Source organism: Oncorhynchus masou, chromosome 24, assembly GCF_036934945.1.
Source record: "Oncorhynchus masou masou isolate Uvic2021 chromosome 24, UVic_Omas_1.1, whole genome shotgun sequence".
Classification (NCBI taxonomy): domain Eukaryota; kingdom Metazoa; phylum Chordata; class Actinopteri; order Salmoniformes; family Salmonidae; genus Oncorhynchus; species Oncorhynchus masou.
In genome coordinates, this window is record NC_088235.1 from 113,026,043 (window position 1) to 113,052,325 (window position 26,283).

Genomic DNA, 26,283 nt, shown 5'->3' on the forward strand with positions numbered 1-26,283 from the left:
TTACATATCCTGTTACCTCCAACACCAGGGTTGTATATCCTGTTACCTCCAACACCAGGGTTACATATCCTGTTACCTCTAACAACAGGGTTGCATATCCTGTTACCTCCAACACCAGGGTTACATATCCTGTTACCAGGGTTACATATCCTGTTACCTCTAACACCAGGGTTGCATATCCTGTTACCTCTAACACCAGGGTTACATATCCTGTTACCTCTAACACCAGGGATGCATATCCTGTTACCTCCAACACCAGGGTTACATATCCTGTTACCAGGGTTACATATCCTGTTACCTCCAACACCAGGGTTACATATCCTGTTACCTCTAACACCAGGGTTACATATCCTGTTACCTCTAACACCAGGGTTACATATCCTGTTACCAGGGTTACATATCTTGTTACCTCTAACACCAGGGTTGCATATCCTGTTACCTCTAACACCAGGGTTACATATCCTGTTACCTCTAACACCAGGGTTGCATATCCTGTTACCTCTAACACCAGGGTTTCATATCCTGTTACCTCTAACACCAGGGTTGCATATCCTGTTACCTCCAACACCAGGGTTACATATCCTGTTACCTCTAACACCAGGGTTGCATATCCTGTTACCTCTAACACCAGGGTTGCATATCCTGTTACCTCTAACACCAGGGTTACATATCCTGTTACCTCTAACACCAGGGTTGCATATCCTGTTACCTCTAACACCAGGGTTACATATACTGTTACCTCTAACCCTCAGGGTTACATATCTTGTTACCTCTAACACCAGGGTTGCATATCCTGTTACCTCCAACACCAGGGTTACATATCTTGTTACCTCTAACATCAGGGTTGCATATCCTGTAACCTCCAAACCAGGGTTGCAAAATTCCAGAATAATCCCTGGTTTTCCTTGTTGGATGATTCCTAGAATCCGGATGGGAATAAGCATCAAATCCTTGAATCCTCCAACCAGGATAGCTGGAAATTTTGCATTCCTACTCCAGACCAATCGCACACCTAGCTCTCCATACCTCAACGTAATGTTACACAAATCCCATCTATGGTGTTGGAAATGAGTGCAAGCTACTGTGGCGCAACACATTGGATAAATGTGTTATTCAACGTGGCAATGGGTTTGTATCTGTCCCTGTACAGATAAACCAGTTATCAATTGATAATAAATGTTCACTGCAAACCCTTTACTTTCCTTTTCCCCTAGATGTGTGAAGACCTCTTCACCAAGTTCAACGACAGTAATAACGACAATAGCAAGTCATACTCTGTGGAGGTACGTACAGTTATAGCACAAGGCCTCTCTATGTTTTACTGGGCTCCTAACCAAGTGTGCTATTTTATTTGCTTTTCTTCTCATTGTTCGTAACTTATTTTGTACATAATGTTACTGCTACCGTCTCTTATGACCGAACAGAGATTCAGAACAGTGATTATTCATCTTAAATTGGATGTAGATGTTTTCTTTATATGAGTCCGATGTGAAGAATGCTTTCTCAAGACCAGGCCCAAATCCCTGTCATTCGCGTGAAGAAAAGAACGGGGAAAAGGTGGAGGAGTGCGGGGTGCCTTGTCAGTGAGTAGGTAAACCACCACTGCCATCCGTACTATTGGTCAACGTAAAATCATTGGAAAATAAACTGGATGATCTACGATTTAAGACTATCCTACCAACGGGACATTAAAAACTGTAATATCTTATGTTTCAGCTACGTCCGGTAAGACGAGGGGCAGGGGTCAATAACAGCTGGTGTGTGATGTCTAATATTAAAGACGTCTCAAGGTTTTGCTCGCTTGAGGTAGAGTAACTCATGATAAGCTGTAGACCACACTATCTACCAAGAGAGTTTTCATCTATATTATTCGTAGTAGTCTATTTACCACCACAAACCGCTGCTGGCGCTAAGACCACACTCAGCGAGCTGTATAAGGCCACACAATAAGCTGTATAAGGCCACTCAACGAGCTGTATAATGCCACTCAACGAGCTGTATAAGGCCATAAGCAAACAGGAGCTCATCCAGAAGCAGCGCTCCTAGTGGCCGGGGACTTGATCTGTTTTACATCATTTCTACCAGCATGTCACATGTTCAACCAGAGGAAGAAAACCAGAGGAAGAAAACCAGAGGAAGGAAACCAGAGGAAGAAAACCAGAGGAAGAAAACCAGAGGAAGAAAAACTCCACACACAAAGCTCTCCCTCGCCCTCCATTTGGCAAATCTGACCATAATTCCATCCTCTTGATTCCTGCTTACAAGTTAAAACTAAAGCAGGAAGTACCAGTGACTCGCTCAATACGGAAGTGGTCAGATGACGCGGATGCTACGCTACAGGACTGTTTTGCTAGCACACACTGAAATATGTTCCGGGATTCATCCAATGTCACTGGCTTCATCAATAAGTGCATCGATGTCGTCCTTCCCACAGTGACCGTGCGTACATATCCCAACCAGAAGCCATAGATTACAGGCAACATCAGCACTGAGCTAACAGCTAGAGCTGCTGCTTTCAAGGAGCGGGACACTTATCCGGGCATGTACAAAAAATACCGCTATGCCCTCCAACAAACCATGAAACAGGCAAAGTGGCAATACAGGACTAAGATTGAATCCTACTACACCGGCTCCGATGATCGTTGGATGTGGCAGGGCTTGCAAACTATTATTGACTTCAAATCAAACCCAGCCGCGAGTTGCCCAGTGACACAAGACTTTCAGTCGAGCTAAATGCCTTTTATGCTCGCTTCGAGGCAAGCAAAACTGAAGCATGCATAAGACCACCAGCTGTTCTGGACGACTCTGTGATCACTCCCTCCGTAGCCAATGTGATCAAGACCTTTAAACAGGTCAACATTCACAAAGCTGCGGGGCCAGGACGTGTACTCAAAGCATGCACGGACCAACTGGCAAGTGGCTTCACTGACATTTTCAACCTCTCCCTGATCATATCTGTAGTACCTACATGTTTCAAGCAGACCACCATAGTCCCTGTGCCCACGAAAGCGAAGGTAACCTGCCTAAATTATTACTCTCACGTCTGTAGCTATGAAGTGCTTTGAAAGGCTGGTCATGGCTCACATCAACATCATCATCCCAGAAACCCTTGACCAGCTCCAATTCGCATACCGCCCCAACAGATTCACAGATGACGCAATCTCAATCACACTCCACACTGCCCTTTCCCACCTGGATAAAAGGAACACCTATGTGAGAATGCTATTCATTGACTACAGCTCAGCGTTCAACACCATAGTGCCCACAAAGTTCCTAACTAAGCTAAGGACCTTGGGACTAAATACCTCCCTCTCCAAATACCTCCCTCTGCAACTGGATCCTGGACTTCCTGACGGGCCGCCCCCCATGTGGTAAGGGTAGGCAACAACACATCGGCCATGCTGATCGTCAACACTGGGGACCCCTCGGGGGTGCGTGCTTAGTCCCCTACCGGACTCCCTGTTCACCCAAGACTGCGCGGCCAAAGCACGACTCCAACACCATCATTAAGTTTGATGATGACACAACAGTGGTAGGCTTGATCACCGAGAACGATGAGACAGCCTATAGGGAGGAGGTCAAAGACCTTGCCGTGTGGTGCCAGGACAACAACCACACCCTCATTGTGATCAAGACAAAGGAGCTGATCGTGTACTACAGGAAAAGGAGGGTCGAACAGGCCCCCCATTAACTTCGACGGGGTTGTAGTGGAGCGGGTGGAGAGTTACAAGTTCCTTAGTGTCCACATCACCAACAAACTATCATGCTCTAAACACACCAAGACAGTCGTGAAGAGGGCATGACAACACCTTTTCCCCTTCACGAGACCAAAACGATTTGACATGGGTCCCTAGATCCTCAAAACGTTCTACAGCTTCACCATCGAGAACATCCTGATCGGTTGCATCACCGTCTGTTATGGCAACTGCTCGGCATCTGACCGTAAGGCGCTACAGAGGGTAGTGTGAACGGCCCAGTACATCACTGGGTCCAAGCTTCCTGCCATCCAGGACCTATATACTAGGCGGAGTCAGAGGAAGGCCTAAAAAATGATCAAAGACTCCAGTCACCCAAGTCTCTGCTACCGCACGGCAAACGATACCGGGACGTCAAGTCTAGGTCCAAAAGGCTCCTTAACAGCTTCCACCCCCAAGCCATTAGAATGCTGAACAATGAATCAAAAGGCCACCTGGACTAATTACTTTGTAAATATTTTATTAACTTAATTTTTTAAAACTTTATTGTTGTTTAAGGTAAGTAAGCATTTCTGCATGCACTTCCTCTCACTAGGGCTCTTTCTCAATTAATCTTATCTTCATTCCTTGCATCCTCTCTCCTTACTTCCTCAAAAACACATTGGATGGGGAGAACCAAGGTCCCTTCCTTGGATTATGAGAAGGATATGAGGAGAGAGGAAACGAGGAATTGAAGAACCAGAGACCTACAGGAAACAGGATGCCACCTCTATAGACCAGAGAGGAATTGTAGAAAGACTAGAAAGACCTAGCTGGTAATGTAACACTTTGCCCCCCCCCATCCTCCCTCCCTCCCCCTCCCTCCTTCTCAGGTGAGCTACATGGAGATCTACTGTGAGCGTGTGCGTGACCTCCTGAACCCTAAGAACAAGGGGAACCTGCGTGTGAGAGAGCACCCCCTGATGGGGCCCTACGTAGAGGACCTGTCCAAGCTTGCCGTCACCTCCTACAACGACATCCAGGACCTCATGGACTCTGGAAACAAGGCCAGGTGAGGGGACAGATGTATGGATGGGTGGTTGGGTGGGTAGTTGGGTGGATGGATGGGTAGGTGGAAGGATGAGTGGGTGGATAGATGGGTGGATGGATGGATGGATGGATGGATGGATGGATGGGTGGGTGGGTGGGTGGATGGATGGGTGGATTGGTGTGGGTTGGATGGGTGGGTGGGTGGCCTGCTGGGTGGGTGGGTGGGTGGCTGGATGGGTGGGTGGGTGGGTGGGTGGGTGGGTGGGTGGGTGGGTGGGTGGGTGGATGGATGGGTGGATGGGTGGGTAAATGGAGGATGGATGGGTGGATGGGTAGGTGGGTGGATGGGTGGATGGATGGATGGGTGGGTGGGTGGGTGGATGGGTGGGTGGGTGGGCGGGTGGGTGGGTGGATGGATGGGTGGGTGAGTGGATGGATGGATGGGTGGATGGATGTATGGATGGATGGATGGATGGGTGGGTGGGTGGGTGGGTGGGTGGGTGGATGGGTAGGTGGGTGGAAGGATGAGTGAATGGCTGGGTGGGTGGGTGGGTGGATGGATGGATGGGTGGATGGATGTATGGATGGATGGGTGGGTGGGTGGATGGGTAAATGGAGGATGGATGGGTGGATGGGTAGGTGGAAGGATGAGTGAATGGCTGGGTGGGTGCTTGGCACCTCAATGTTGGAACAGGCTTCCCCCTAACGTCAGGACAGGTGAGTCCCTGCCCATCTTCCCGAAAACATCTGAAAACCCACCTCTTCAGACAGCACCTTGATTAATCCAATCCTCTGAAAACCCACCTCTTTAGACAGCACCTTGATTAATCCAATCCTCTGAAAACCCACCTCTTTAGACAGCACCTTGATTAATCCAATCCTCTGAAAACCAACCTCTTTAGACAGTACCTTGATTAATCCAATCCTCTGAAAACCCACCTCTTTAGACAGCACCTTGATTAATCCAATCCTCTGAAAACTAACCTCTTCAGACAGCACCTTGATTAATCCAATCCTCTGAAAACCAACCTCTTTAGACAGCACCTTGATTAATCCTCACACTTATCTTTTCTTACAAGCACTGACTTTGCTGTTAGTTGATTTATTGAGGAAACGTTTGACTTACTAGGATTGTGGTATGAGGTGGTCTCACATAGGTACCTTACGATGAATGCACTAAGTCAGTCTGGACAAGAGTGTCCGAGAAATGACTGTCCATGCAATGCTGTGCTGAGTTCAACTGCATACGGGGTGATGAGGTTTCTCAATAGTTTAAATAGGCTCAATGTAAAATATTCTGGCTCTTTTCCATAAATCACAGATAACAAAAGCACTTAGAAGGAAGCAACATGTTGATCAAGCTTCTAAATGGATTGAAAGTATAGAGAAGGTTTGGGCCCACAGGAGGCTGGTGGCTACTTCTTTGGGGAGGATGGGCTTGTGGTAATGGCTGGAGCAGAAGAGGTGGAATGGTATCAAAGACATCAAACCCAAGAAGACGGCTCATAGTAATAGCTGGAACAGAGTGAATGGAATGGCATCAAAGACATCAAACCCAAGAAGGGCTCATAGTAATAGCTGGAACGGAGTGAATGGAATGGCATCAAAGACATCAAACCCAAGAAGACGGCTCATAGTAATAGCTGGAACGGAGTGAATGGAATGGCATCAAAGACATCAAACCCAAGAAGACGGCTCATAGTAATAATAGCTGGAACGGAGTGAATGGAATGGCATCAAAGACATCAAACCCAAGAAGGGCTCATAGTAATAGCTGGAACGGAGTGAATGGAATGGCATCAAAGACATCAAACCCAAGAAGACGGCTCATAGTAATAGCTGGAACGGAGTGAATGGAATGGCATCAAAGACATCAAACCCAAGAAGGGCTCATAGTAATAGCTGGAACGGAGTGAATGGAATGGCATCAAAGACATCAAACCCAAGAAGACAGCTCATAGTAATAGCTGGAACGGAGTGAATGGAATGGCACCAAAGACATCAAACCCAAGAAGACGGCTCATAGTAATAGCTGGAACGGAGTGAATGGAATGGCATCAAAGACATCAAACCCAAGAAGACGGCTCATAGTAATAGCTGGAACGGAGTGAATGGAATGGCATCAAAGACATCAAACCCAAGAAGACGGCTCATAGTAATAGCTGGAACGGAGTGAATGGAATGGCATCAAAGACATCAAACCCAAGAAGACAGCTCATAGTAATAGCTGGAACGGAGTGAATGGAATGGCATCAAAGACATCAAACCCAAGAAGACGGCTCATAGTAATAGCTGGAACGGAGTGAATGGAATGGCATCAAAGACATCAAACCCAAGAAGGGCTCATAGTAATAGCTGGAACGGAGTGAATGGAATGGCATCAAAGACATCAAACCCAAGAAGACAGCTCATAGTAATAGCTGGAACGGAGTGAACGGAATGGCATCAAAGACATCAAACCCAAGAAGACGGCTCATAGTAATAGCTGGAACGGAGTGAATGGAATGGCATCAAAGACATCAAACCCAAGAAGACGGCTCATAGTAATAGCTGGAACGGAGTGAATGGAATGGCATCAAAGACATCAAACCCAAGAAGACGGCTCATAGTAATAGCTGGAACGGAGTGAATGGAATGGCATCAAAGACATCAAACCCAAGAAGACGGCTCATAGTAATTGCTGGAACGGAGTCAATGGAATGGCATCAAAGACATCAAACCCAAGAAGACGGCTCATAGTAATAGCTGGAACGGAGTGAATGGAATGGCATCAAAGACATCAAACCCAAGAAGGGCTCATAGTAATAGCTGGAACGGAGTGAATGGAATGGCATCAAAGACATCAAACCCAAGAAGACAGCTCATAGTAATAGCTGGAACGGAGTGAATGGAATGGCATCAAAGACATCAAACCCAAGAAGACGGCTCATAGTAATAGCTGGAACGGAGTGAATGGAATGGCATCAAAGACATCAAACCCAAGAAGACGGCTCATAGTAATTGCTGGAACGGAGTCAATGGAATGGCATCAAAGACATCAAACCCAAGAAGACGGCTCATAGTAATAGCTGGAACGGAGTGAATGGAATGGCATCAAAGACATCAAACCCAAGAAGGGCTCATAGTAATAGCTGGAACGGAGTGAATGGAATGGCATCAAAGACATCAAACCCAAGAAGACAGCTCATAGTAATAGCTGGAACGGAGTGAATGGAATGGCATCAAAGACATCAAACCCAAGAAGACGGCTCATAGTAATAGCTGGAACGGAGTGAATGGAATGGCATCAAAGACATCAAACCCAAGAAGGGCTCATAGTAATAGCTGGAACGGAGTGAATGGAATGGCATCAAAGACATCAAACACGTGGTTTCTATGTGGTTGATGCCATTCCATTTACTCCGTTCCAGCCATTATTATGAGCCGTCTTCATGGGTTTCTGTCCTCAATGGCATCCTGTTCCTTTATATAGTGTGTTACCTTCGACCAGAGCCCTACCGGGGGGAGATTTGGGACGCAGACCTTGGTGAAACGCAGCTGCTGTACTGTACCGTGTTGGCCGAGAATGAAGAGATTAATTAAGCACACGGTGCTCTGCTCTGTCCATAAGGGAATTTACTGCCTGAGAAGACTTGAACTGGCAGACCCAGAAAAGATTTACGTGGATTTAATTAACCAACACATCAGACACCAGCTGAGATAGCCATATAACTAGGACACTCCAGTAGACAAACAGGACAAACATGCAATTCAATGACCATAGGAACAAAACAAGGACTCATTATTGAAGTTCCAGACTTGTTGGGTGGGTGAGCACTTGTCCATGCTATAATGAGTTGGAATCATATTAGCCCTGTCGATTAATCAATGAATGAATTGATTTCTCTATACCTTGCAGTTCTGTAACCTTCAAATCTCCATGAACTTACTAATATGTACCATCCTGATGTGTAGCTGTACATACCTACTGTGTTCTGTCTATTCATCCACCCCTCTACTGTGCTGTCTATTCATCCAACCCTTCACTGTCGTCTGTCTATTCAACCACCCCTCTACTGTCCTCTGTCTATTCATCCACAACTTCACTGTCCTCTGTCTATTCATCCAACCCTCTACTGTCCTCTGTCTATTCATCCAACCCTCTACTGTCCTCTGTCTATTCATCCACACCTTCACTGTCCTCTGTCTATTCAACCACCCCTCTACTGTCCTCTGTCTATTCATCCACCCCTCTACTGTCCTCTGTCTATTCATCCAACCCTTCACTGTCCTCTGTCTATTCATCCAACCCTCTACTGTCCTCTGTCTATTCATCCACACCTTCACTGTCCTCTGTCTATTCATCCAACCCTCTACTGTCCTCTGTCTATTCATCCACCCCTCTACTGTCCTCTGTCTATTCATCCACCCCTCTACTGTCCTCTGTCCATCCATCCACCCATCCACTGAGGTGTGAGTATCGAACATTGTTCTACCACTTTGTTGTTCGGTTACAAATTATTGCATTCTCTCTCCTGCAACACTCTGGGCTGTGTTCTAATGACTCCATTCTCTCTCCTGCAACACTCTGGGCTGTGTTCTAATGACTCCATTCTGTCTCCTGCAACACTCTGGGCTGTGTTCTAATGACTCCATTCTCTCTCCTGCAACACTCTGGACTGTGTTCTAATGACTCCATTCTGTCTCCTGCAACACTCTGACTGTGTTCTAATGACTCCATTCTGTCTCCTGCAACACTCTGGGCTGTGTTCTAATGACTCCATTCTGTCTCCTGCAACACTCTGGACTGTGTTCTAATGACTCCATTCTGTCTCCTGCAGCACTCTGGGCTGTGTTCTAATGACTCCATTCTGTCTCCTGCAACACTCTGGACTGTGTTCTAATGACTCCATTCTGTCTCCTGCAACACTCTGGACTGTGTTCTAATGACTCCATTCTGTCTCCTGCAACACTCTGGGCTGTGTTCTAATGACTCCATTCTGTCTCCTGCAACACTCTGGACTGTGTTCTAATGACTCCATTCTGTCTCCTGCAACACTCTGGGCTGTGTTCTAATGACTCCATTCTCTCTCCTGCAACACTCTGGGCTGTGTTCTAATGACTCCATTCTGTCTCCTGCAACACTCTGGGCTGTGTTCTAATGACTCCATTCTCTCTCCTGCAACACTCTGGACTGTGTTCTAATGACTCCATTCTGTCTCCTGCAACACTCTGACTGTGTTCTAATGACTCCATTCTGTCTCCTGCAACACTCTGGGCTGTGTTCTAATGACTCCATTCTGTCTCCTGCAACACTCTGGACTGTGTTCTAATGACTCCATTCTGTCTCCTGCAGCACTCTGGGCTGTGTTCTAATGACTCCATTCTGTCTCCTGCAACACTCTGGACTGTGTTCTAATGACTCCATTCTGTCTCCTGCAACACTCTGGACTGTGTTCTAATGACTCCATTCTCTCTCCTGCAACACTCTGGGCTGTCTTCTAATGACTCCATTCTCTCTCCTGCAACACTCTGGACTGTGTTCTAATGACTCCATTCTGTCTCCTGCAACACTCTGGACTGTGTTCTAATGACTCCATTCTCTCTCCTGCAACACTCTGGGCTGTGTTCTAATGACTCAATTCTGTCTCCTGCAACACTCTGGACTGTGTTCTAATGACTCCATTCTCTCTCCTGCAACACTCTGGACTGTGTTCTAATGACTCCATTCTGTCTCCTGCAACACTCTGGGCTGTGTTCTAATGACTCCATTCTGTCTCCTGCAACACTCTGGACTGTGTTCTAATGACTCCATTCTGTCTCCTGCAACACTCTGGGCTGTGTTCTAATGACTCCATTCTGTCTCCTGCAACATTCTGGACTGTGTTCTAATGACTCCATTCTGTCTCCTGCAACACTCTGGACTGTGTTCTAATGACTCCATTCTCTCTCCTGCAACACTCTGGACTGTGTTCTAATGACTCCATTCTCTCTCCTGCAACACTCTGGGTTGTGTTCTAATGACTCCATTCTCTCTCCTGCAACACTCTGGGCTGTGTTCTAATGACTCCATTCTGTCTCCTGCAACACTCTGGGCTGTGTTCTAATGACTCCATTCTGTCTCCTGCAACACTCTGGACTGTGTTCTAATGACTCCATTCTCTCTCCTGCAACACTCTGGACTGTGTTCTAATGACTCCATTCTGTCTCCTGCAACACTCTGGACTGTGTTCTAATGACTCCATTCTGTCTCCTGCAACACTCTGGGCTGTGTTCTAATGACTCCATTCTGTCTCCTGCAACACTCTGGACTGTGTTCTAATGACTCCATTCTGTCTCCTGCAACACTCTGGGCTGTGTTCTAATGACTCCATTCTGTCTCCTGCAACACTCTGGACTGTGTTCTAATGACTCCATTCTGTCTCCTGCAACACTCTGGACTGTGTTCTAATGACTCCATTCTGTCTCCTGCAACACTCTGGACTGTGTTCTAATGACTCCATTCTGTCTCCTGCAACACTCTGGACTGTGTTCTAATGACTCCATTCTGTCTCCTGCAACACTCTGGACTGTGTTCTAATGACTCCATTCTGTCTCCTGCAACACTCTGGACTGTGTTCTAATGACTCCATTCTGTCTCCTGCAACACTCTGGGCTGGGTTCTAATGACTCCATTCTTTCTCCTGCAACATTCCGGGTCTGTGCTCTGTTCTTCCTCAGTTTACCACTCCCTGCTGCTTGGGAAGAGATTTATCTACTCTACAAATTAGCACATTGTCTCTTGTCTCAGTAGCTCGAAACTAACAATCGCAATTAGACAGTAGCAGCACCAGCCATTGACGAACCGGCTTAAACCACCTCAAATTTTATGCAATGGCCCATTAGGCAGCTGAAAATTTATGTTTTGGTTGCTTGAGAGCGTTTAGGGAAATTTATTTTAATGGATCTGTTCTTTGGCTTATCTTGTTGCAATTAATTCCTGCCCCTCGTATAAAACTACTCATCGTGGAGGTTTCTGTGCTTTATTATTAGCATGGATAATATATTGATCTCAGATGACTCATCCATTGTTATATGGTTTTTGTTCTTCTTCTGTCTCAATGCATCTGTGGTGTTGCATCATACAGGATGTTCTGTGTTGTGACATCATACAGGATGTTCTGTGGTGTTGCATCTTACAGGATGTTCTATGGTGTGACATCATACAGGATGTTCTGTGGTGTGACATCATACTGGGTGTTCTGTGGTGTGACATCATACAGGCTGTTCTGTGGTGTGACATCATACAGGATGTTCTGTGGTGTGACATCATACATGATGTTCTGTGGTGTGACATCATACAGGATGTTCTGTGGTGTGACATCATACAGGATGTTCTGTGGTGTGACATCATACAGGATGTTCTGTGGTGTGACATCATACTGGGTGTTCTGTGGTGTGACATCATACAGGATGTTCTGTGGTGTGACATCATACAGGATGTTCTGTGGTGTGACATCATACAGGATGTTCTGTGGTGTGACATGATACAGGGAGTTCTGTGGTGTGACATCATACAGGATGTTCTATGGTGTGACATCATACAGGATGTTCTGTGGTGTGACATCATACTGGGTGTTCTGTGGTGTGACATCATACAGGATGTTCTGTGGTGTGACATCATACAGGATGTTCTGTGGTGTGACATCATACAGGATGTTCTGTGGTGTGACATCATACAGGATGTTCTGTGGTGTGACATCATACAGGATGTTCTGTGGTGTGACATCATACAGGATGTTCTGTGGTGTGACATCATACAGGGAGTTCTGTGGTGTGACATCATACTGGATGTTCTGTGGTGTGACATCATACAGGATGTTCTGTGGTGTGACATGATACAGGATGTTCTGTGGTGTGACATCATACAGGATGTTCTGTGGTGTGACATCATACAGGATGTTCTGTGGTGTGACATCATACAGGGAGTTCTGTGGTGTGACATCATACAGGATGTTCTGTGGTGTGACATGATACAGGATGTTCTGTGGTGTGACATCATACAGGATGTTCTGTGGTGTGACATCATACAGGATGTTCTGTGGTGTGACATCATACAGGATGTTCTGTGGTGTGACATCATACAGGATGTTCTGTGGTGTGACATCATACAGGATGTTCTGTGGTGTGACATCATACAGGATGTTCTGTGGTGTTGTAGAAGTGACACAGATCAGGGTCATGTTCAGTGGGGCACAGAGGACAAATTAACGTTTCTTATTGGACAAATTAACATTTCTTATTGGACAAATTAACGTTTCTTATTGGACAAATTAACGTTTCTTATTGGACAAATTAACGTTTCTTATTGGACAAATTAACGTTTCTTATTGGACAAATTAACGTTTCTTATTGGACAAATTAACGTTTCTTATTGGACAAGTCCAGGAAAGGTAAATCCTGTTTCCGTCAGTTTTCTTCAATTTTGGTGTCAAGTGAACGTGACCCCAACATTCTCTTCTTCTCTGCAGGACGGTTGCCGCCACCAACATGAACGAGACTAGCAGTCGCTCCCACGCTGTGTTCAACATCATCTTCACTCAGAAACGACATGATGCTGAGACTGATAACACCTCTGAGAAGGTAGGGGCCGCCGTCTCGGCCAGAAAGATCTCGCTTCATACTATACAGTGAAGTGTAACCAGGTTTGAATCTCCTTGCTTCCGCTCTCCTCGCGTTCTTCTTAAAGTTCAGGTAGCAGATATTAGACACTAACAGATATGTATGTAGTTGTTGCTGTATTAATAAGTAATAAAGCCAGAGGGGAAGTGGTATATGGTCAATATACCACAGCTAAGGGCTGTTCTTAGTCATGACTCAACGCGGAGTGCCTGGATACAGCCCGTGGTATATTGGCCATATGCCACAAACCCCCGAGGTGCCTTATTGCTGTTATAAACTGGTTACCAACGTAGTTAGAGCAGTAAAAATACATGTTTTGTCATACCCGTGGTATACAGCCTGATATACAGTACCAAGGCTGTCAGCCAATCAGCATTCAGGGCTCGAACCACCCAGTTTATAATAACTAATATACATGGGTTCTATGACTCACACTTTGGGGGAACATATTGGCTGTAGTAGCCTGCTGTATATGGTTTATATGGCCGTGAGGATTTCTCTAGAATATGACAACAACATATAGAATGTTTATAGAATAAACATTGAATTTAATCTATTACCTGTGGAAATACGTATTTGAGTGAACATTAGCAAGAATGTTTGGTTTAAGTTTGCGGTTATCAGTCTAGTTGTCTAGGTTTAGGATATTTACTAGCCCATACCAGTGACAAACTAAGATAGCTACAGTACCTGTCAAAAGTTTTAGAACACCTACTCATTCACAGGATTTTGTTTATTTTTACTATTTTCTACATTGTAAAATAATAGGGAAGACATCAAAACTATGAAATAATACATATGGAATCATGTAGTAACCAAAAAAGTGTTAAACAGATCAAAATATATTTTATAGTTGAGATTCTTCAAAGTAGCCGCCCTTTGCCTTGATGACAACTCTGCACACTCCTGGCATTCTCTCAACCAGCTTCACCTGGAATTCTTTTATATATATCCCATTTAGCAGACGCTTTTGTCCAAAGCGACTTACAAGTCGGCTGGGGCCACTACTTTTTTTTTTACATATGGGTGGTCCCAGCGGGAATCGAACCCACGACGCTTGGCGTTGCAAGCGCCATGCTCTACCGACTGAGCCACACAGGACCCTATTCCAACAGTCTTGAAGGAGTTCCCACATATGCTGAGCACTCGTTGGCTGCTTTTCCATTACTCTGCGGTCCAACTCGTCCCAAGCCATCTCAATTGGTTTCATCCTGACTCCATCACTCTCCTTCTTGGTCAAAATAGCACTTACACAGCCTGGAGGTGTGATGGGTCATTGTCCTCCCGATTTACTCCAACCGCACAACCCCCCCCCCCCCCCCACAAACACCTTGAAAACTTGCTCTATACAGTAACAGTGACCTCCGTCACGGCTAAAACAATTATTTCCCATAAGCTTGTACTCTCTATAGCGTGACACCATCAGCATTTAGCTACCAACAGCTGGAAGACATGTTTACATTTGGTTAGTTATATCAGGGTTATTTAGATGGAAAGACGTGAACTAAACGCTCTATATAGCTAGCTAACGTGAGCAGGAAGGAAGCAAGCTAGTTCTTTCACTGACCCCGTTTCAATTCCATTCTCACGGTCTCTGCTGGTGCTGCTGGCTGTTTGAGATACTTTACAAGCCACATTGATGGTAGGGACAGTATCCACTTGGAGAAGACATCTTCTTGCTGAAGTGTTCCTTCCAGCCGTGGACGTTCTCAGGGATGAAATGTGCCCTTCAGATTGACGAGTAGACGCCTTATTCTCACAAATGTATCCCACTTTTTACTACGTTTAAACAATAATAATAATCGTGTGACGGTGACCTTAGGTGTTTTGTAGGGATTTCCCTCCCCCCCGAAAGTTAGAGTTGATTTGGAGAAAATCACAAACCCAACTTTTAGAATAACATTATAATATTATAATAATAGATTTTAAATCAAGTGCTCTAAGTTACTATTATTAAATGAGTTCCTGGCATTGAGGGAAAAATGAGGTGCTACACTGCCTTTAAAACATCAGAGGGATGTGAGGAGAGAGGACGAGAGAAACAGGGAGACATTATTCTGAGATTCATCCAAAGCTCTCTGTAAACTGCTTGAACTCTGTGATTTCAAGGACATAAAAAAAAATGAATGACTTGCTGTTTTTTTTTTTTTTGTTATCAGTGCTTGCGTCCATAGCTCCATTTATCAATTTCAGATTGGTTTAAGTTGCTCCAGCCTCATCCCTCAGCTGCATATAAGGAAAAAGAGTTATTGGGTGCTATTGGACTGAAAAAACGAATTAAGGATTGAGGCGTTAAAGCTAATTGGAAAGATGTCACTTGTCTCCTTACGCCTGTGAGGGCACTTGATAATGTGTCTGTGACATTGTGAAGGAGGTTGACTGATGCCAACTGTTGCTGCCAACTGTGAGAATAAAGGATTCTAGTTTAGCTAATGCATATCCCTGCACTCCCATTGACGTTTCTGTCACAGGTCAGCAAAATCAGCCTGGTGGATTTGGCCGGCAGCGAGAGGGCAGACTCCACAGGCGCCAAGGGGACCCGGCTCAAGGTTTCTCCCTCCTCAGTCTTTCTCCCTACTCTGCTTCTTCATCCTCTGCCTCTTCATCCTCTGTCTCTTCATCCTCTGCCTCTTCATCCTGTCTTTCTCCTTCCTCTGTCTTTCTTCCTCCTCTGCCTCTTCATCCTCCGCTTCTTCATCCTCTGCCTCTTCATCCTCTGTCTCTTCATCCTGTCTTTCTCCTTTCTCTGTCTTTCTTCCTACTCTGCCTCTTCATCCTCTGCCTCTTCATCCCGTCTTTCTCCTTCCTCTGTCTTTCTTCATCCTTTGCCTCTTCCTCCTCTGCCTCTTCATCCTCTGCCTCTTCATCCTCTCCGTCTTCATCCTGTCTTTCTCCTTCCTCCGTCTTTCTTCCTACTCTGCCTCTTCATCCTCTGCCTCTTCATCCTGTCTTTCTCCTTCCTCTGTCTTTCTTCATCCTTCGCCTCTTCATCCTCTGCCTCTTCATCCTCTCCGTCTTCATCCTGTCTTTCTCCTTCCTCTGTCTTTCTTCCTCCTCTGCCTCTTCATCCTCCACTTCTTCATCCTCTGCCTCTTCATCCTCTGCCTCTTCATCCTGTCTTTCTCCTTCCTCTGTCTTTCTTCCTACTCTGCCTCTTCATCCTCCGCCTCTTTATCCTCTGCCTCTTCATCCTCTGCCTCTTCATCCTCTCCATCTTCATCCTGTCTTTCTCCTTCCTCTGTCATTCTTCCTCCTTTGTCTCTTCATCCTCTTCTTCCTCTTCCTCTCCCTCTGCTTCTTTGTTACATAGTTTTCAAGTTTCAAGTCTTTGTGTAATGAATACATGTGAATTATTAAACATGTTATATACTGCTCGTAGTGAGATTTTTGGTGTTTACAGAGGGGTATCTTTTTTATTTTGAGGTGATTGAGTTGCGTTTGACCATATTATTCTTCGACTTCTATTGAAAAGTATTTTTGCTTTCCCTTGTCCTGTTACAGGAAGGAGCAAACATCAACAAATCTCTGACCACTCTGGGGAAAGTCATCTCTGCCTTGGCCGAAGTGGTATGGATGAGTTAAATTTATACACATGGATCATTCATATTTTGTTTTACAATTATAGGCTGGAAAATAAAGTTTCTCTTTCATTATTCACTTTTTTTGTAGGATTCTGCACAAAATAAGAACAAGAAGAAAAAGAAAGTGGAGAGTCACATCCCTTACAGAGACTCTGTGTTGACCTGGCTACTGAGAGAGAACTTAGGTGGGAACTCACTTTACAGAGATTCTGTGTTGACCTGGCTACTGAGAGAGAACTTAGGTGGGAACTAACTTTACAGAGATTCTGTGTTGACCTGGCTACTGAGAGAGAACTTAGGTGGGAACTAACTTTACAGAGATTCTGTGTTGACCTGGCTACTGACAGAGAACTTAGGTAGGAACCGTTAACTAAGCTAGCATATGGAATTGTTTTAATATGGTCATTCTAACGGATCATTTAGCTATTTGATTCTGAATTTTAGGACCCCTTTAGGTATCAATTTAGGTAGGAACCGTTATTTTTATGATTTGTTAAAATATTGTATTTGTCCTTTACTACTATAGCTCATGGAGCCGCATTGAATGAAACATTCATGAATGGCAAAACATTAAGGAATAAGGTTTTGAAGTGTCTGTCCTATATGTAGGCCATATAAGAAAGCTCAGGAAATATTGTCGTTTTTTTGGGACACATTTATTTTTTTTGTTGGCACTAAACTACCTCCACACTTCCATTAATTTTTTTTATGGCCTTCAGACGAGTCACGTGCCACATCGTGTCGGTGAGAGTCCCATCTTTCCATAGAGGGGTCATATTAGTTTGTAGGACAAACGGTTCAGACACTTCAGACGTTATCGTGAGAAGACCAATTTTCAGGACGTCTCGTGGTCTGACGAACAAAGCTGTAGCGCGGCTACCTTTCACTGCAGATGCGGAAGGCCGACATCGGAGGATGCGGTGGACTGAAACGCAGCCCACAAAAAAACGAATATATTTAACTTAAATTGAAGGATTTTGATGGGAATTGTTTTATTATGTAATTTAGATTGACAATTGATCAATAGACTTATTACCTCACCTTGCTCAATGAACATTCAGACTTCATATAAATCCTACGTACGGTATGTAAACGGTCTTAATCAATCTGATAGACCCTAATTCTTCTGATCTTCTGTTTTGCTCAGGGGGAAACTCTCGAACTGCCATGGTTGCTGCTCTCAGTCCAGCTGACATCAACTATGACGAGACTCTCAGCACACTCAGGTACAAGAATAAAAGAATGAGAGAACTCTCTCTCTCCATTCAAGGGGCTTTATTGGCATGGGAAACATGTGTTAACATTGCCAAAGCAAGTGAGGTAGATAATATACAAAAGTGAAATATCTATAGCATTTCTTAATGTTACTCAGTTCCTTTGGCTTTGATGCCTCGTGATCGGGTATTGCTCTTTTCAAGTAGACTGTGATTTTGCTGTGGTCTGATAGGGGTGTCAGTGGGCTGACTGTGAACGCTCTGAGAGACTCTGGGTTGAGGTCAGTGATAAAGTAGTCTACAGTACTACTGCCAAGAGATGAGCTATAGGTGTACCTACCATAGGAGTCCCCTCGAAGCCTACCAATGACTGTGTACATACCCAGCGTGCGACAGAGCTGCAGGAGTTGTGACCCGTTTTTGTTTGTTATGTTGTCATAGTTGTGCCTAGGGGGGCATATGTGGGGGGGAATGCTGTCACCTGCACACCTGCAATGCTGTCATCTCTCTCTCTCGCTCTCTCGCTCTCTCGCTCTCTCGCTCTCTCTCTCTCCCTCTTTCTCTCTCTCCCTCTCTCTCTCTCCCTCTTTCTCTCTCTCTCCCTCTCTACCACACAGCAGCAGACCAGTGATGATTTGAAGGACAAGGCCCTGTAAAGAGACCTATCTCAGTATTGCATAACAACAGATTATGTTTTCCTCTAGGACTTGTTCTGTGTCAGCTCCACTCTTCAAACACCCTTCAAAGTTACAGCTACAGTGTTACACTGCTGAATGGTGTAATCGAGGACCCACTCAGGAGATGACACTTTTTTGCATATGTGATGAGACCTGAGGAGGACAGAGGAGCACTGACATGATGAGACCTGAGGAGGACAGAGGAGCACTGGGCCCTGAGGAGGACAGAGGAGCACTGACACGATGAGACCTGAGGAGGACAGAGGAGCACTGGGCCCTGAGGAGGACAGAGGAGCACTGACACGATGAGACCTGAGGAGGACAGAGGAGCACTGACACGATGAGACCTGAGGAGGACAGAGGAGCACTGTCACGATGAGACCTGAGGAGGACAGAGGAGCACTGACACGATGAGACCTGAGGAGGGGAGCACTGGGACCTGAGGAGGGGAGCACTGGGACCTGAGGAGGGGAGAGGAGCACTGGGACCTGAGGAGGGGAGAGGAGCACTGGGACCTGAGGAGGAAAGAGGAGCACTGACATGATGAGACCTGAGGAGGACAGAGGAGCACTGGGCCCTGAGGAGGAAAGAGGAGCACTGACATGATGAGACCTGAGGAGGACAGAGGAGCACTGACATGATGAGACCTGAGGAGGACAGAGGAGCACTGGGCCCTGAGGAGGAAAGAGGAGCACTGACATGATGAGACCTGAGGAGGACAGAGGAGCACTGGGCCCTGAGGAGGAAAGAGGAGCACTGACATGATGAGACCTGAGGAGGACAGAGGAGCACTGGGCCCTGAGGAGGAAAGAGGAGCACTGACATGATGAGACCTGAGGAGGACAGAGGAGCACTGACATGATGAGACCTGAGGAGGACAGAGGACCACTGACATGATGAGACCTGAGGAGGACAGAGGAGCACTGACATGATGAGACCTGAGGAGGACAGAGGAGCACTGACATGATGAGACCTGAGGAGGACAGAGGAGCACTGACATGATGAGACCTGAGAAGGACAGAGGAGCACTGACATGATGAGACCTGAGGAGGGGAGAGGAGCACTGGGACCTAAGGAGGGGAGAGGAGCACTGGGACCTGAGGAGGAGGGGAGCACTGGGACCTAAGGAGGGGAGAGGAGCACTGGGACCTGAGGAGGGGAGAGGAACATTGACATAATTGTGTGTGTATGTCACAGAAGCCTAAGGTATTCCTAATCAACCTTCAGGTCCCAGTGCTCCCGCTCCTCCTCAGGTCCCAGTGCTCCCCTCCTCCTCAGGTCCCAGTGCTCCCCTCCTCAGGTCCCAGTGCTCCTCCTCCTCAGGTCCCAGTGCTCCCCCTCCTCCTCAGGTCCCAGTGCTCCCGCTCCTCCTCAGGTCCCAGTGCTCCCCCTCCTCCTCAGGTCCCAGTGCTCCCGCTCCTCCTCAGGTCCCAGTGCTCCCCTCCTCCTCAGGTCCCAGTGCTCCCCTCCTCCTCAGGTCCCAGTGCTCCCCCTCCTCCTCAGGTCCCAGTGCTCCCGCTCCTCCTCAGGTCCCAGTGCTCCCGCTCCTCCTCAGGTCCCAGTGCTCCCGCTCCTCCTCAGGTCCCAGTGCTCCCCTCCTCCTCAGGTCCCAGTGCCCCCGCTCCTCCTCAGGTCCCAGTGCTCCCGCTCCTCCTCAGGTCCCAGTGCTCCCGCTCCTCCTCAGGTCCCAGTGCTCCCGCTCCTCCTCAGGTCCCAGTGCTCCCGCTCCTCCTCAGGTCCCAGTGCTCCCCCTCCTCCTCAGGTCCCAGTGCTCCCGCTCCTCCTCAGGTCCCAGTGCTCCCGCTCCTCCTCAGGTCCCAGTGCTCCCGCTCCTCCTCAGGTCCCAGGGCTCCCGCTCCTCCTCAGGTCCCAGTGCTCCCCCTCCTCCTCAGGTCCCAGTGCTCCTCTCTCCTCTTTAGGTCCCAGTGCTCCTCTCTCCTCTTTAGGTCCCAGTGCTCCTCTCTCCTCTTCAGGTCCCAGTGCTCCTCTCCCCTCCTCAGGTCTCAGTGCTCCTCTCCTCAGGTCCCAGTGCTCCTCTCCCCTCCTCAGATCTCATCATGTCAGTGCTTCTCTGTCCTCCTCAGGTCCCAGTGCTCCTCCCCTCAGGTCCCAGTGCTCCTCTCTCCTCTTTAGGTCCCAGTGCTCCTCTCTCCTCTTCAGGTCCCAGTGCTCCTCTCCTCTCCTCAGGTCTCAGTGCTCCTCTCCTCAGGTCTCAGTGCTCCTCTCCCCTCCTCAGGTCCCAGTGCTCCTCTCCCCTCCTCAGATCTCATCATGTCAGTGCTTTTCTGTCCTCCTCAGGTCCCAGTGCTCCTCTCCTCAGGTCCCAGTGCTCCTCTCCTCAGGTCCCAGTGCTCCTCTCCTCAGGTCCCAGTGCTCTTCTCCCATCCTCAGGTCTCAGTGCCCCTCTCCCCTCCTCAGGTCTCAGTGCTCCCCTCCTCAGGTCTCAGTGCTCCTCTCCCCTCCTCAGATCTCATCATGTCAGTGCTCCTCTCCCCTCCTCAGGTCCCAGTGCTCCCCTCCTCAGGTCCCAGTGCTCCCCTCCTCCTCAGGTCCCAGTGCTCCCCTCCACCTCAGGTCCCAGTGCTCCCCTCCTCCTCAGGTCCCAGTGCTCCCCTCCTCCTCAGGTCCCAGTGCTCCCCTCCTCCTCAGGTCCCAGTGCTCCCCTCCTCCTCAGGTCCCAGTGCTCCCCTCCTCCTCAGGTCCCAGTGCTCCCCTCCTCCTCAGGTCCCAGTGCTCCCCTCCTCCTCAGGTCCCAGTGCTCCCCTCCTCCTCAGGTCCCAGTGCTCCCCTCCTCCTCAGGTCCCAGTGCTCCCCTCCTCCTCAGGTCCCAGTGCTCCCCTCCTCCTCAGGTCCCAGTGCTCCCCTCCTCCTCAGGTCCCAGTGCTCCCCTCCTCCTCAGGTCCCAGTGCTCCTCTCCCCTCCTCCTCAGGTCTCAGTGCTCCTCTCCCCTCCTCAGGTCCCAGTGCTCCCCTCCTCCTCAGGTCCCAGTGCTCCCCTCCTCCTCAGGTCCCAGTGCTCCCCTCCCCAGATCCCAGTGCTCCTCCCTCCCTCCTCAGGTCTCATCATGTTGGTGCTCCTCTTCCCACATCAGGTATGCAGATAGAGCCAAACAGATCCGCTGTAACGCTGTCATCAATGAGGACCCTAACAACCGATTGGTCCGTGAGCTGAAAGAGGAGGTGTGTCGCCTGAGAGACCTCCTCCTATCCCAGGGACTGGGAGACATCCTCGAAAGTAAGGGATTGTCCAATCTGCTGTCCTTCCACCATTTTCATAAAGGTTGACTCTGAAATGGCATCCTTTTTCCTATGTAGTTCCCTATGGGCCCTGGTTAAAAGTAGTGCACTATATAGGGAATAAGGGTGCCATTTGGGCCTAACCATGACCTTAACTTCTTGAAACTCCCCATCCCGGATCCGGGTTTGTGACTAAAGCCTCAGGCTCATTAGCATAACGCAAAGTAATTGGTGAACCAGGCAAGGCAGTCATCCGAAAAACCGAGGCTACTGAGTCTGCCGATAAGAATATGGTAATTGACAGAGTCGAAAGCCTTGGCAAGGTCGATGAAGACGGCTGCACAGTACTGTCTTTTATCGATGGCGGTTATGATATCGTTTAGTACCTTGAGTGTGGCTGAGGTGCACCCGTGATCGGCTCGGAAACCAGATTGCACAGCGGAGAAGGTACGGTGGGATTCGAGATGGTCAGTGACCTGTTTGTTGACTTGGCTTTCGAAGACCTTAGATAGGCAGGGCAGGATGGATATAGGTCTGTAACAGTTTGGGTCCAGGGTGTCTCCCCCTTTGAAGAGGGGGATGACTGCGGCAGCTTTCCAATCCTTGGGGATCTCAGACGATATGAAAGAGAGGTTGAACAGGCTGGTAATAAGGGTTTCGACAATGGTGGCGGATAGTTTCAGAAATAGAGGGTCCAGATTGTCAAGCCCAGCTGATTTGTACGGGTCCAGGTTTTGCAGCTATTTCAGAACATCTGCTATCTGGATTTGGGTAAAGGAGAACCTGGAAGGGCTTGGGCGAGAAGCTGCGGTGGGGGTGGAGCTGTTGGCCGAGGTTGGAGTAGCCAGGCGGAAGGCATGGCCAGCCGTTGAGAAATGCTTGTTGAAGTTTTCGATAATCATGGATTTATCGGTGGTGACCGTGTTACCTAGCCTCAGTGCAGTGGGCAGCTGGGAGGAGGTGCTCTTGTTCTCCATGGACTTCACAGTGTCCCAGAACTTTTTGGAGTTGGAGCTACAGGATGCAAACTTCTGCCTGAAGAAGCTGGCCTTAGCTTTCCTGACTGACTGCGTGTATTGGTTCCTGACTTCCCTGAACAGTTGCATATCGCGGGGACTATTCGATGCTATTGCAGTCCGCCACAGGATGTTTTTGTGCTGGTCGAGGGCAGTCAGGTCTGGAGTGAACCAAGGGCTATATCTGTTCTTGGTTCTGCATTTTCTGAATGGAGCATGCTTATCTAAAATGGTGAGGAAGTTACTTTTAAAGGGATTCTCAGGTACTTTTGTATACTTGTTAGCTAGAAGTAGTGCCCACGAGCCAAAGTAGTGTCCCTGAAAATTGTGTGCAGATGAGTGCACCACAAATGTACAGATATGCGCCCCACGTCATTTTTCTCTCTCTCTTTCTCTCTTTCTCTCTCTTTCTCTCTTTCTCTCTCTTTCTCTCCTCTCTAGTCTGTGGGTTAAGATAAGAGTGTGTGGATTGGTCTTATTTTCCTGGCTCAGCTTTTAGGACTAGTGAATTTCAGAGACAATTTAAAGACAATTCAACTCAGGAAATGTTATACACAGAGCAACCTAAGCTGTCCTTAAACAGTTCCTGTGTGATTCTACAACCCTGGTTAGCAGAACCAGTATGTTAGCAGAAACAGTATGCTAGCAGAACCAGTATGTTAGCACCACCAGTATGTTAGCACCACCAGTATGTTAGCACCACCAGTATGTTATCAGAACCAGTATGTTATCAGAACCAGTATGCTAGCAGAACCAGTATGTTAGCAGAACCAGTATGCTAGCAGAACCAGTATGTTAGCAGAACCAGTATGTTAGCAGAACCAGTATGCTAGCAGAACCAGTATGTTAGCAGAACCTAGCAGAACCAGTATGTTAGCAGAACCAGTAGGCTAGCAGAACCAGTATGTTATCAGAACCAGTGAGTTAGCACCACTAGTATGCTATCAGAACCAGTATGTTAGCAGAACTAGTATGTTAGCAGAACCAGTATGCTAGCAGAACCAGTATGTTAGCTTCACCAGTGTGTTAGCACCACTAGTTTGCTAGAAAAAACAGTATGTTAGCAGAACCAGTATGCTAGCAGAACCAGTATGCTAGCAGAACCAGTATGTTATCAGAACCAGTGTGTTAGCAGAACTAGTATGTTAGCAGAACCAGTATGCTAGCAGAACCAGTATGCTAGCAGAACCAGTATGCTAGCAGAACCAGTATGTTAGCTTCACCAGTGTGTTAGCACCACTAGTTTGCTAGAAAAAATAGTATGTTAGCAGGACCAGTATGCTAGCAGAACCAGTATGCTAGCAGAACCAGTATGTTATCAGAACCAGTGTGTTAGCAGAACTAGTATGTTAGCAGAACCAGTATGCTAGCAGAACCAGTATGCTAGCAGAACCAGTATGCTAGCAGAACCAGTGTGTTAGCACCACTAGTTTGCTAGAAAAAACAGTATGTTAGCAGAACCAGTATGCTAGCAGAACCAGTATGTTATCAGAACCAGTGTGTTAGCAGAACTAGTATGTTAGCAGGACCAGTATGCTAGCAGAACCAGTGTGCTAGCAGAACCAGTATGCTAGCAGAACCAGTATGTTAACAGGACCAGTATGTTAGCAGAACCAGTATGCTAGCAGAACCAGTATGTTAGCAGAACCAGTATGCTAGCAACACCAGTATGTTAGCAGAACCCGTTTGTTAGCAGAACCAGTAGGCTAGCAGAACCAGTATGTTATCAGAACCAGTGTGTTAGCACCACTAGTATGTTAGCAGAACCAGTATGCTAGCAGAACCAGTATGCTAGCAGAACCAGTATGTAAGCTTCACCAGTGTGTTAGCACCACTAGTTTGCTAGAAAAAAACAGTATGCTAGCAGAACCAGTATGTTGTTCAGCTAACACTGCGTGAATGAGTGAATCCCTCACAGTTTGGTTTTCCTGTCTCTCCTCTTGTCTTTCTCTGTGTTCTCTCTCTCTTTCTCTCCTAGCATACAAGGGGCCAGCGCTTGGCACTGACATTGCTGGTTTGAAATGTGTGTTACTGTTTCTCTCTCTACTGTTTCTCTCTCTACTGTTTCTCTCAACTGTTTCTCTCTCTACTGTTTTTCTCTCTACTGTTTCTCTCTCTACTGTTTCTCTCTCTACTGTTTTTCTCTCTACTGTTTCTCTCTCTACTGTTTCTCTCTCTACTGTTTCTCTCTCTACTGTTTCTCTCTCTACTGTTTCTCTTCACTGTTTATCTCTACTGTTTATCTCTACTGTTTATCGCTACTGTTTATCGCTACTGTTTATCGCTACTGTTTCTCTCTACTGTTTCTCTCTACTGTTTCTCTCTCTACTGTTTCTCTCGCTACTGTTTCTCTCGCTACTGTTTTTCTCTCTACTGTTTCTCTCTCTACTGTTTATCTCTACTGTAGTTTGCTATCTCATTTTTTTGACATTGCTATTAGCTACTGTGTTTCAACAGATGGCTTCCAAATGTAGGGTTGTAGAAGTGTTGTGTGCCATCTTGGCTTAACAGAAAGTATATGGACTGGTGTTTTTCTTTGAATTGGTTGCTGTGTTGCTATAGCAGCACCTACCTGCCTACTGTGCTCCTCCATGTTGCTATAGCAACACCTGCCTGCTTACTGTGTTCCTCTGTGTTGCTATAGCAGCACCTCCCTGCCTACTGTGCTCCTCTGTGTTGCTATAACAGCACCTACCTGCCTACTGTGTTTCTCTGTGTTGCTATAGCAACACCTGCCTGCCAACTGTGTTCCTCTGTGTCGCTGTACCAGAACCAACTGCAATGCTGAGAGTCATTGTTCCATACAAGGTTGCAGAGACCTTTCAGCACATTATTGTCAAATTAACCACGTCAAAATTACCTTTTAGTATATTGCGTTCACAAAACACTGGCTAACTTAATATAACTAGATATCATTTGATAGTGAATGTGAAGCTCTTGTAAAATGTGAGAGATTGGAAAATCAACAACATTTTAGGGTGATCTTTAATCCGTTAGTACAGTCATGAATCTCAACCTCACTTGCAGCACAGTCAGTCCATGTTCTATCTGCTTCTCAACGGAAGACCTTCCGCTTGGTACTCTGCAGTAGAAAAGCATTTCCTGTTACAGTAATAGGGTTTGGTAAGGATGGTTTTTACAGTAATAGGGTTTGGTAAGGATGGTTTTTACAGTAATAGGGTTTGGTAGGAATGG

At 46.9% G+C, this 26,283-nt stretch overlaps 1 protein-coding gene across 1 annotated transcript in view; it reads left to right on the forward strand.

The window, feature by feature from the left end:
* Positions 1–26,283, forward strand: part of kif1aa (kinesin family member 1Aa) — a 196,828-nt gene that overhangs the window by 50,895 nt on the left and 119,650 nt on the right. The window contains exons 5-12 of the mRNA XM_064936187.1: positions 1,215–1,283; positions 4,568–4,746; positions 13,214–13,325; positions 15,836–15,913; positions 16,866–16,931; positions 17,034–17,130; positions 18,093–18,171; positions 21,928–22,070. Coding sequence (XP_064792259.1) covers positions 1,215–1,283; positions 4,568–4,746; positions 13,214–13,325; positions 15,836–15,913; positions 16,866–16,931; positions 17,034–17,130; positions 18,093–18,171; positions 21,928–22,070 — 823 coding nt within the window. The remainder of the gene's footprint in view (positions 1–1,214; positions 1,284–4,567; positions 4,747–13,213; positions 13,326–15,835; positions 15,914–16,865; positions 16,932–17,033; positions 17,131–18,092; positions 18,172–21,927; positions 22,071–26,283) is intronic.